The 11,560-nt window shown below is 46.2% G+C and overlaps 3 protein-coding genes across 3 annotated transcripts; 1 reads left to right on the top strand and 2 right to left on the bottom strand.

Annotated features, from left to right (window-relative positions):
* Positions 1 to 1,814: 1,814 nt before the first annotated feature.
* On the bottom strand, positions 1,815 to 3,192 carry K441DRAFT_661650 (uncharacterized protein). The gene has a single exon (XM_067648908.1). The coding sequence runs from the start codon at positions 2,982 to 2,984 to the stop codon at positions 1,866 to 1,868; it is 1,119 nt and encodes a 372-aa protein (XP_067502840.1). The 5' UTR covers positions 2,985 to 3,192; the 3' UTR covers positions 1,815 to 1,865.
* Positions 3,193 to 4,081: 889 nt separating this feature from the next.
* Positions 4,082 to 5,072, top strand: K441DRAFT_143758 (uncharacterized protein). Its single transcript, XM_067640147.1, has one exon. It carries the CDS (start codon positions 4,297 to 4,299, stop codon positions 4,963 to 4,965), a length of 669 nt encoding a protein of 222 aa, XP_067502841.1. The 5' UTR covers positions 4,082 to 4,296; the 3' UTR covers positions 4,966 to 5,072.
* Positions 5,073 to 8,169: 3,097 nt separating this feature from the next.
* K441DRAFT_565881 (uncharacterized protein) lies at positions 8,170 to 10,992 on the bottom strand (the record flags this gene model as incomplete). The annotated part of the gene is made up of 1 exon (XM_067643721.1): positions 8,170 to 10,992. The coding sequence occupies one exon, from the start codon at positions 10,990 to 10,992 to the stop codon at positions 8,170 to 8,172; it is 2,823 nt and encodes a 940-aa protein (XP_067502842.1).
* Positions 10,993 to 11,560: the final 568 nt, after the last annotated feature.

Consider the following 11,560-nt stretch of genomic DNA (forward strand, 5'->3'; position numbering starts at 1 on the left):
TATTTATATATCTTTTTAGTAGTCGCATTACTGCCAATATAAGGTTCGTAACATTTATAAAAGAAAAGATAATTACCTAACTAGTTTATTACTAGCCAGGTACTAAGAATAAAGGTCCTTTATTATAGAATAAGTTTAAAACTATAGTCTAAGACTAGATTAGAAACCCTATAGTAAGACGCTTTAATAATACTACTATATACTATACGGCTATTATAAAGGAAAACTAGAAGTTTAACGTCTTTCTAGCCTATATACGTAGCTTAAAGGATCGCTTCTTATATACTCTATTTGTTAATCCTAATTAATAGATCGACTTTTAGTTCTTATATCTCCTAATCTACCTATAAGTAGAGCTTTTCTATTAAAACCTTATAGAATAGGTAAGAACTACTAAGGACCTCTTCGCTATAATCCGCCGTATAGAGTAACTACTTAATACTATAAAGCTTATAGAAGATTACGTAGCTAGTAGTAGCAGATCCTTATATATAAAGCGCGGTTATAGTATAGGCTCTATAGAGTTAGGTTTAGGGGATAAAACTTAAGGTAACGCCTTCCTAACTAAACTCCCGGGGAGACTACTTAATAGCTAAGTAGTCTAAAGAACTCCCTAGACGTCAGTACTATATATATAAGTTAAAGAAGGACCGCAGGTAGCTACTAAAAAGAATCCTAGCAATAAGCTAGTAAAAATAAGTTAGGCCGGCTTTTAGAAACCTAAAGCCCTAGTAGCGTATTTCTTTTAACTATAACTAGGACTTTATATAAAGGGAGAGAAGAAACATATTATAGTATATATTATAATAGATACGCCTTAGGGTAAAGTCCGTCTACGTGCGTTATACAATAATATATACTAAATTAGCCTTATTAATTAAGTTATTATATAATAATCGCAATTGTATAGCTGACTATAACTATATAGTTACTGCCATTACTAGAATAGATAAATCCCCCTTACGCCTTTGATAAGCTTTAAGGGGGAGAGCGCGTATATAGCAAATAATAGTTTATAAGAGATAGCGTATATAGAAGACGGTTAAGATATAGGGAACTACTAGTATATAGTAATTAATTAGTTAATAACAAGGCCTAGCTAAGACGTAGTAAACCCTAGCTAAGTAGGCTAAGAGAAAGATATAGTAGTATTAAAAGAGGTCCAAGTTCTATAGAAGTTTAGACATGGCCTTAGACACCGCTAGCTATATACTAAAGTGGTTAAACTGGGGCTTTTTTACCCTACTAAGGTGGTTTATAGGGTTTTTCCTATATAATACTAATTTCCCCCTATATGCGGAGTAGTCTACGTGGACCGAGATAGGATCCGTATTCGACGTTAATTAAAGAGTTAATAATAATATATATAGACTAAAAGAACTCTTAAAGCTGTATATAAATAGTAGATTGTCTATATCGTAGTCGTAAATACCTATAGATATTTTAGAGAATAGGGCCTAAATAGTTATAATTGAAAGAAATGTGTTTAGTGTGATATTTTAGAGTTTAGGATTGATAGAAGAATTCTATTAATGGACCGTATTAGGCAGTTAAAATAATTCTTAAGCTGTTGTTCTACTGCTCGAAGATGTCTGAATAAGATATTGCAAAATACCGTCCCGCTGTTATCAGATATATAAGTCTCGAAGGCTTAGTAATAAGATGCTATAGATTGATCCGACTAGAGTGGAACGCGACGTACGAAGAAAATTTGTGATGAACTTTGATCTACCGCATAGGAGACTACTCATAATAAATACTCCACGATATCTATTCTAAGGCTTTGCTAGCCCAATTTCCTGTTCAAACTGGGCCTTCCACTGATCATGACGAGATACCATCGAAGCCACAGGCTCCAGGGACGACTAACCACTCAATTTTGCCGTCCCAACAAGTGTAAGTTGGTCATCGGCGCCTTTCTGAGCATGGTTGCCGGAAGATCTAGGTTTCGTTGGAATGGTCACTGTTGATTTCGACCTTTGAGGGGCTAAAGGCGGGCTTGGCTGTGTGGTAGGATGCGCGTATGACTGCGAACGCTGGGCAGCCTCATCAATGCCGCCTAAATGTGCATCTCCCTTCGAATTTCTGCGCCAACTTTTGGGCCTAAAGTGAGAAAAGAATCCCGGAAGTTTGGGACGTTGTGGAGCGTATGCTGCTTTAAGCTGGCTGGGGGCTGTTCTTACTACGTACGCAGCAGCGCCTGGTATCTCTGAGCTAGAAGTGCCACGCCCCATGATCTCTTCATAGCTATCTTTCCATTCCTTGTCGAGATACTCTAGGGCGCCTTCGGTTGCGGCAGCATAATCTGGATAATCCGTCGCGCAGGCTTCCTTGATGAGCCGTAACTTTGACATATCAGCTGCTGCTTTTGCTTTGTCGAAGATCGGATGCCACCCGAGGGCTTTAATATCATGCTTTACACCACGATCCACCTGTTGTTCGTTACCCATGAGTTCAACCAGGGCGTTGACCTTCTCTTGAATCAGGCGTAAGAAAGGTTGAAACTTCCCACTATCGATGATTGACCAGTGAGTGATAGTAATACTCATGCCTCTCCTCTGCTCCCATCGGTGTTCCTGGAGGATTTCTAGCTTCTCTCGAAAAGCTTCCAACCTGGCTCTATCAAGTGCTGGTTGATAAGCACCGGTGAATTTCTTTGGCGGTTTCAGCCCATGTTTCTCGAATTGAGTGGCTCTGTCAGTGTATACAGGTCTGTCGATAATGCTTTGCAATGCTTGTTCGATGTTGAGTCGATACTCATGATCGTCGAGTCGAGGGTCGCGAGAGTTTCCAGTGTCGCAGATACCAAGATTGTCGCCCCATACTAGTAGTCTAGCCTGCTGTATACCAAGCTGCGCAATGAGAAGTCGTTGCATATGATCCCAGTCTTTGCTGGGATGGATCAGTCCAAAGCATTCAACGCATGTGCTGAAAAGTTGCGCCAGTCCGAGGGTGTTGGATTTTTCCTTTTCACGGGTCTCCATGGAGTAAGCGAGCTGGACAGGACAGAGGTAAAGAAGAAATCGGAAGCTGAGCAATGAGAAAGGTGACCAGGATTATAACCTTCTTTAAACGTGATGCTAGAAGTTGGCCACGATGATTGATCCTACGCTGCGGGGCATATTTATACAAGACACTAATGCGCCTAACGGTCATATCAGAAGATAAGGAACGATGACCATTAAGTTATCGAATGACGCTCGCTGCTTGCATTTCGAGCAATCACTTGCATGAGGCGTTTGCGGGGTAGTTGGCCAAGCGTCCTCCTGTTCAGTTTGGGGATTCCTTCTCAAGAAACACACTATTATCGGTCAGTATGATAGAAATTCTTTCAGGGAATATTAGTTTTTATTGGAAACAACAATCCTGAAAGGTTCACTCCATGGCGGGATCTTCCACTCTACAGTGGTCAAGAGAAATATCATGTAATATATCGCAGTCTTTTTTGGAAAGATGATCCATGAAGTCACCTCGCTTATATATATTGTTCCACACAGCCTTGCCTGGCATCCTGCCAGTCACTCGCTTACCTTTTGGGGTTTGTCTGGTGGCTGAGTGGTGCGGAGCTTGTCATCTCCATCTATGCACCTATAATAGTAAGTTATCCCTTCCGCCGTTGATATAGGCGCAATAACTAACGAGCCAATTAGAGCCCGTGCATTCAAACGATTTTTTTGTTGTTCGCGCACGGGCTACGTTTCTATTGCGCCTCAACAGCGTAAAGGATAGGAAAACACTAAACGGAATTTGGAGTTTCGAAAGGTAAAGATAGTAATATAGAACGAAACCTACCTCTCCGCGATAACTGACCTTCCTTATAAGTCCTTGGCTTTTATTACTACTACTAAGTTTAGTATAATGTGAGTATTGTGAGTATTATCCCGCTCAAGATCTGAATACTAGGACGGTGTTAATTTACGAAGCGCAAAATTGCAGCTATCGGTCCCCAATGAAGGCTGAGTTTTTTTGTGTGCGTTGCCCCACACTTGAGTGTCCTTGCTGCCGGAGCAGAGATTTCGTGTGGCTGCAGTTGCGGTTGGCTGCAGTTCCTACCAGGTTTTCGTCAAGACCCCTCCTAAAAAATTAAGCTGTCGTTTCTACTATCAATGCTGATTCCTAATTATTCTGCCTGCAACAATATTTCAGTTAATCGTACATAAAAAGCCCTCCGCTCAGCTCCATCCAAGTCCACGAAAAATTTCTTACCACCGAGATCCTCGATCATCTTACAGACGGCGCTCTTGCAGACGCTATTCTGAGGCCCCCTTATCACCAACGAGAAACCAGCCGTTCTTCATGTATCAATCAACAGCTCCCGCATATCATCCACATCAGCCTCCAATGGGGGTAATTCAGCCGCCCTCTACTTTTCCGCCAGCGGCTCCTACATATCATTCACCCCAACCTCTAGCAGGAATCCCGCAGTACTACTCGGCAGGATTTCAGCCACCTTCTGTATATCGACCCGCCACTCCCGCATATCATTCTCCTCAACCTCCGCTAGGGAACCTACAACATTCCTCTGCGGGAATGCCGCGGCCTTCCATGTACCAGCCAGCCGCTCCCACATATTTTCCTCCCGCGCCTCCAGCAAGAGCTGAACAACGCTCCTCGGCGGGATTCCAGCCACCCTCTATGTATCAACCTATTGCTCCCGTGTATTATCCTCCTCAACCTCCAATGGGAGTAGTTCAGCCGCCCCCTATATATCGACCCGTAACCCCTGGATACCATCCTCCCCAACCATCAGCAGGAAACCGGATGCCCTCAACGGATATCCCAGCAGCTCCCATTTACCAATCTCCTATACCACATAGGAGAAATAATTGGCTAGTGGACGCAGCATCCGATGTTACTGGATCACAAGCCATAGTTTTTAGACACTCGGATGACGTTCCTATACCTCAATCATGGAAAACCTCTGCCTCTACAATGGATTTCTGGTCAAACACAAATTTTTGGTGATTCTCTACTTTGAAAGGCCTTCATTGTTCTAGCGTCATTTCTGATACCCTACATGGAAGCCATTAGAGCTATGATACTAGCTTCCACCCCTGCTGGCAGAATCTCAATATAACTTGAATAGAAAACTTTAGATAGTCAATTACAACCTCATTAGAGCTTCCACTACATATTAGCTATGCTCTCATAAGGGAGGAGTGACTGAGTTCAACGTCATTACGTGCAGTAAATCGAGCCTAGACATTCCGTCGATCCAGGTCGGATTTTGCCGATTACCCTGTTCCTGTTCCAGTTGCCTGCACCCCCTTGTACCCCCCCTTTGTTGCCTATACCTTTCTCGTGTATATATAGCTTCTTTTCTTGATAGTTTGAATAGACAGAGTCTTCCTCATCTTCTTCTGATCTGCATCGGATCGACACATTCCCCCCCCCCCAAAAAAAAGAGTTCTATGTACCTTAGTGTTGCTAACCAAACCAGCGGTGAAAAAGCCTCTCCCCAGATTCCATGCTATTCTCGTAGTGGTCTATTAGATATAGTCTGAAGCCCGCATAGTATTATTGAGTAGGCCGGAGCTGTAAGCAGGAGAGCACTAATCTGTCATCTTTAAAGGCTCCGGTTTATGGGGAGAGAGTAGCTTTGTGGCAATTAATATTTTCCAAGTTAGTGCCCGTTTATGATGACAATGAATCAAATCCAGACCCCTAAGATTGTAGCTGTACTGTCCGAATCTTCTACCAAGCCAGCGGCCTAGCAGGCAATAAGGGAGGTTAAGGCACTACTTAGAACCTATTTTAGCCTCCCCTACCTACCTCTTATCTATGTGTAGTTAAGTTCGGCCCTACTACCTCTATTTTAACCCTTATCTCTGCTCCCTCTTATGCTCTATACGTCTCTCTATATATATAGTCCTACGCAAGAGAGACGAGCAGAGACACAAGTAGAGGTGTGGGTAGAGACGCGGGCGGGGGCGCGGGTAGTAGGGACGAGGGCAGAGGCGCGGGCAGAGACACGGGCAGAGAGGCAGAAATACGGGAGGGTTGAGAGAGAAGCAGGAGGTGAGGGAGAAGGAGAAGCAGTAGAAAGGGGTGACCTAGGTAGGAAGGTGAGTCTAGGTAAACGGTGCTTAAGCTTTGACATTCTCTTTTGGCTACCCCTTTTCTACTGCTTCTCTCCCTCCCCCATCTCCTGGTTCTCTCTTAACTCTGCCCGTGTCTCTACCTGCATCTCTGCCTGTGTCTCTACCCACGTCTCTGCCCGCGTCTCTACCCATATCTCTGCTCGTGTCCCGCTCGTGTCTCTCTTATATAGGAATATAGAGAGAGAGATGTATAGAGTATAGGGAGAAGTAGAGGAGTAGAAATAAAGAGGCGTATATAAAGATAGACTGTACTTAATTAATCTACAACTCTAAAAACTAAGCCTTAAGCCACTAATTTAATACCGGCAGAATTAAGCTTGGCAAACGATTCGGAAAGCAAAGTTACTGCCAGGAGTTACTGCCAGGAGTTACTGTCCGGATTCTGTCCCCCCTGCAGATAGAGCCAGGCGCCCCGATTATTCCACACAGCCAGACCAATACCGGCCCCTACAGCCGCCTATGATAGAGGAAGTCATTTTGACAATTTGGAGACTTTGGAAAAACTGGCCGTTTATCAACCGCCTTTGACGAGAGTAAAATCGGTGATCTTGAGTTGTTAGAGAGATGCTCAACTAGCGGCGTCAAGATAACAGAGGCGAACTCAACCAGAGCCACCAGGGCGTTAGGGATATACTCCAATAGGGCTACTAAAATGGCAGAGACACATAACTTGAACCGCTGAGGTTTTAAATATATGCTCAAGCAGAGGGCCGAAGAATTTGTAGCAAAGTCTTGATCCTTTCCGAAATGATTGTTTTATCATCAACAGTTCCTAAGTGGTAGTATACTATTATCCCGTAGTTAGCTTAAGATATAGAAGGGACGTGGTACGCTTATTGTCGACCGTCAGGTCACTGTCAGGTACACCTTATGACTTACCACCCTGTTTCTTGCCATCTTACCTGCCCCTTGACTCGGTCACCGACTCGGTCACCGACTTAGTCTACTACCCCTTCCTCATGTATATATAGAGGCCCTAGAGCCACATTCAATGGACGGAGTTCTTCTCAGCTACTTGTCCGTCCAACACTTATCTATGTATCGGATCTGGCGGATCTATCTCAAGGCCTCTTCCCTTCCTGCGTCTTTCGCCTTGCATTTGCGCCCTTTGTTCTAGTGTATTTTCATTAGCTGTCGGAGAAGGATACAAAATATCTAAAGAGGCCAGTTAGGGGACCTACCAAGCTCTGCGGCCCCCTGCTTTACGCTAGCCTCACTAAAGGCCCCCCAAAGCCAAATTACTAAGATTGAGTCAAAAAGCACTAGTAGATTGAAGGTGCCCCAGGCGTCCCGCGTGCCATGTGGATACACGCAATCTCTGGGTACCCCTTCGCAGGGAAAGCCTCGCTGAGCTCTCCCTGTCACCTACACAGATAACGCATGCCAGGCAGTCTAGACCATCCGGGCATATAGCCAGATGTAGAATCGAGTCACTGTTTTATCTAGCTTAGAATACGGTGATATGATCATGTCATTTCTCTCTGATATCCAGCCTCCCAAATTAGGCCTAAACAAAAACTCGGCGGTTGGCGTACTAATTACAAAGGGCTCTGAAAAATGCTCATTTCAGTCATTTCGAACGTAAAAGTGCCAACAAATGCAAACAAAGCTCCCCAAATTCCAGCAGAACAGCCTCCCTTACCTCCCATCCATGTGGTGAGCGCACGCGCATATTTGGTTTTATGGTATTTCTTATACATCAAGTGCAGAAACGAAGATTGAAAAAAAAATTTGTCGTGATTTGGCCACCCCAAACAATGCTTGACGAAATGCGTAGGAGTTCCGTGAAGAGTGCGTTGAAATAATTCTCTATAGTTGAGAAAATCGCATTGACGAAAAGTTAGCATATTTAGGAATGCTACGGTGCCGAGCTGCGTGGGCAGTTTTTGACACGCCTGCTTCTGTAAATTTTTTTATTGCTGGCTTGGGATGGCGTTGCGAGAGGCGGTGGAGAAAGCCCAGAGTTGATCGAGGTCAAGATGTGACTGCGGTTGATGTGATAGATTGTATCGAATCCGTTCTTGAGGATGTTGAAGCGCAAAGCATTTTTGCACGACTAGTAAATGTTTCAGGAAAGAGTAGGACTAGTCCCATGTTTCTCACTGTTTTCGTTTGAGCCCACTGTCGTAGGGACCTGATGGTGGAATTCCGGGATGATGATCGATGGCGGACGAATCCCAGCCGTTGAAAATCTCTCCTCTGTAGATTTTTCTACTCTCTCCTCTGCCACTTTCTCTCTTTCATGTCCTACACTCTTAGCATCATCAACTCCCGGTAACTCCTTAGTCCAGCCTGTGCTTCCCACTGTCTCCTCCATCCCGTGAGTATCCGGGATCTTTGTAGTTTCTAAACTTTGCCGTATATTCGCTGTTTGGGCGGCGAAAATATTAACGTCTACAATTGGTTCGTTGAACCCAGAATCTTGATGAATAGGTGGGCTGAACCGAGGGATTTCATTCATCCCTGCGTCTACACTCTCCGGCTCACTCAAAAATACATCTCTTTCGACCTCATCCTCCAGTTCTGCAAGTGTGCTATCTTCTGCCCTTATTAGTCGATGCACACGGTCACTGAAACTCGCATTCCGCATATGTCTGAGTCTGGATGGTGGTGTAGCAGGCGGGTGAAGCTCGGCTGGCATAGTAGCGAGAGTAGCACTAAGTTGTAGCGGCGTGTCGGAGCTTTTGAGTGATGACGCGAGGGAGTTTTCGAGTTCACCGGGCGGTGTAGTGAGACAGATTGTAGCACCATCCTGGCCTCCGAAACCATGTCCATCAATCCCAAGGCTTCTTCTCTGCACAAGTCGTGTATCCCCATCAACGTAGACTTGCTCCCATCGAGTTTCTCTGCTCGCTGGAAGGCTCTCGAGCTCGTTCTCTAACTCGCTGTCGAAACTCATGATCGATCTTGGAGCTGCGTGCTCGTACCGACGTCGGTTATTAGTTTCATACGAGGTGGAGCGACCGCGTGAAGGATTTGGGACAATGTAGGAGCCTGAGGAGCCGAACTGATATTCCGTGGAAGGTGCACCGTCGGCAAAAGTAATGCCTCCTGCAGATAAGGAGGAGCGAGGAGAGCGAGGAGCGTGGGGCCGAGGTTGATGCCGGTAGTGAGAAATATCATCGATGCTCATCGCCGTAGCGGGGTCAATATACTCTTTGTCTGATCTGTGCGTTGAGATGCTGTGGCGAGAATTCAGGAGTGGTCTTGAGTGGTCTGAAATACTGTCCGGGAATTTAGCGAGGAGATCTTTGGCTGAGAGTCTGTCGGAAGGATCGTTGCTCAGACATGCGACGACGATATCGCGGAAATGCTGCGGGATACTATCCGAGCGATCAAACGTCCGGATAAGGGGTCGTTCCTGACGTTCTGGTTCATCTTGCTGCTCTGCTAATGCCCAGAGGACCATGCCAAGCTGGAAGAGGTCGGACTTGACTCCTATGTAAATGGATATCCTCTGACCATTCTCGATCAATTTCGCTAACTCAGGTGGTTCCCATCCTACAGGACAGCCTCTCCTGTTGATGTCGATGATTTTTGCATCATCCTTATCATCGATAACAATGTTGGACAGCGTGAAGTCACCCTGAACGAATCCAGCCTCATGAATCTCCGAAAGACCTTGGACGATTTGCTTCGCCCATCGCTCTCGCCGTTCCCAGGGTAGCTTATCTGAATTTTTCCAGTCATAGATGAGATCTACAAGCGCGCCTTGATCCGCGTAGCTGATCAGCAGACCTTTGATGAGTTCGTCCTTGTCATCAACGATGACTCCCTCAAACTTGATGACGCTCTTGGAACTCCGGAGGTTGCACAGAGCGTTGATTTCATACAGAAATTCTTCCACTGCATCTGGACCTGGGATCTCTTTCTTGATGTACATTTTACCGCCGATGGTGATTTTGTAGACGAAACCCGAAATGTGCGACTCAAATCTTAGCGCGCTTTCCCGGAACCTTGGACATGATAGATGATCTACAGCGGGAGTGGGTGGATAAGGTATTATCTCATTAGCGTCTTCAGTGACATGGACATGAAGTCGGCCATCGGCTGTCTGAAGCTTCAGATTCGTAACGGTATCATAGAACTGAATATCTGGAAGAGAGTCGCGGATGGACTCGTATATCCGTGCGCTCTTGTCACGCTGGTAGTGGAGGCTCTTGAGATCTGCCTCTAAAGATTCGGGTGGTACATCTCGATAGTCACAGGAGACTGTGACCCTTCGCCACTTATTCGGTTCTTCGGCGTAAGTGATGAAGAATTTTTCTCGGTCAGACATGTCGCGGAAGTGCATACTGAGATTCAGTATCCACTTCGCTTCGAGTTCTTGCTGCAGAAGATGCTCGTCTATACCTTCCGAAGAACCATCATGCTCAGTCATCCCACCTGTTGTGGAGAGAGGAGGCGGTTCACCCAGCGGCAACTGACCTACGCTGTCGTCAGATCCATAGTCGACTTGTCTAGAACCAAGAGGTATTGATGATCCTTCTCCTCCACCTATTGGCTTGGAGGGAGGCTCTTGATGCGGATTCCGAACTTCTGGTGCCGACATGGATGGAATCGATATTGGGGGGGGGGAGAGTGCTCTCTTCCCATTGCTATTTGAACCCCTCCTATCAGCAGAAGCAGCCCTCCTCTCCTGATGATCTTGCGGGTGCGGACACAGCCTATCCCTCTTTTCTGAATTCATTCTTCTAAACGTAATCGGCCGCGGCAGGCCCGGGACAACTTTCCTGCTTGGTCTCCTATGCATCAGACCTGGCCTGCCCTCCGGCTTCTCCAGAAAAGGATCTTGCTTTTCTTCCCATCCTCCAGGAGGTGGTTCGCCACCTTCGTCACCATCCCTCTTCAACCAATTCCCAATCTTCTGAAAGGACAACCTGCTCCACATATTCTGCCTGGGCTCCTGGCTGCTTCCCCTCACTGTCTTTGTATGCTCGTCAGAATCCACAGAGAAAAAGAACTGCGGCATTGTCAGAGCCATACGCGGGCGGGAAGGAGCAAAAGGCGGCAGCAGTTGGCAGATTCAAAAATGCCTTTCCCTCTTCCAAAAACAACAGCAATGCAAGACGACACGGTGCCGGCTCTGATGGGTGTGTGTGTGGGGCCCGTTATGGAGGTGCTGAGTTCATGNCGTGGTGACGATTTGGGTAACGTGAGCTGCGCGCGTCCATCAGTTCATGCCTTCAGAGCCAGATTCGGCAGCGTGTGGTGGCGAAGTGGAATGGTCCCTGGTGCACAGCCTTGTCAACGGCTTGGTGGAAGGTGTCGAGGAATTATTGGGAAGGCTGGAGGAGCGAGGTGGGATTATGAGCTGAATAGGAGGCTACTTGAGGTGGTGAGAAGAAAGGCCGTTAGGCGTGACTCGGTCGATGAGGCTGGGTGCTAGCGACAAGGCTCCCATCGGGCGGGAAGACAGACACGACGCGCGAGGCTAAGCCAGATCAGTGGCTAACACC

Source organism: Cenococcum geophilum, assembly GCF_001692895.1.
Source record: "Cenococcum geophilum 1.58 unplaced genomic scaffold K441scaffold_27, whole genome shotgun sequence".
Classification (NCBI taxonomy): Eukaryota; Fungi; Ascomycota; class Dothideomycetes; order Gloniales; family Gloniaceae; genus Cenococcum; species Cenococcum geophilum.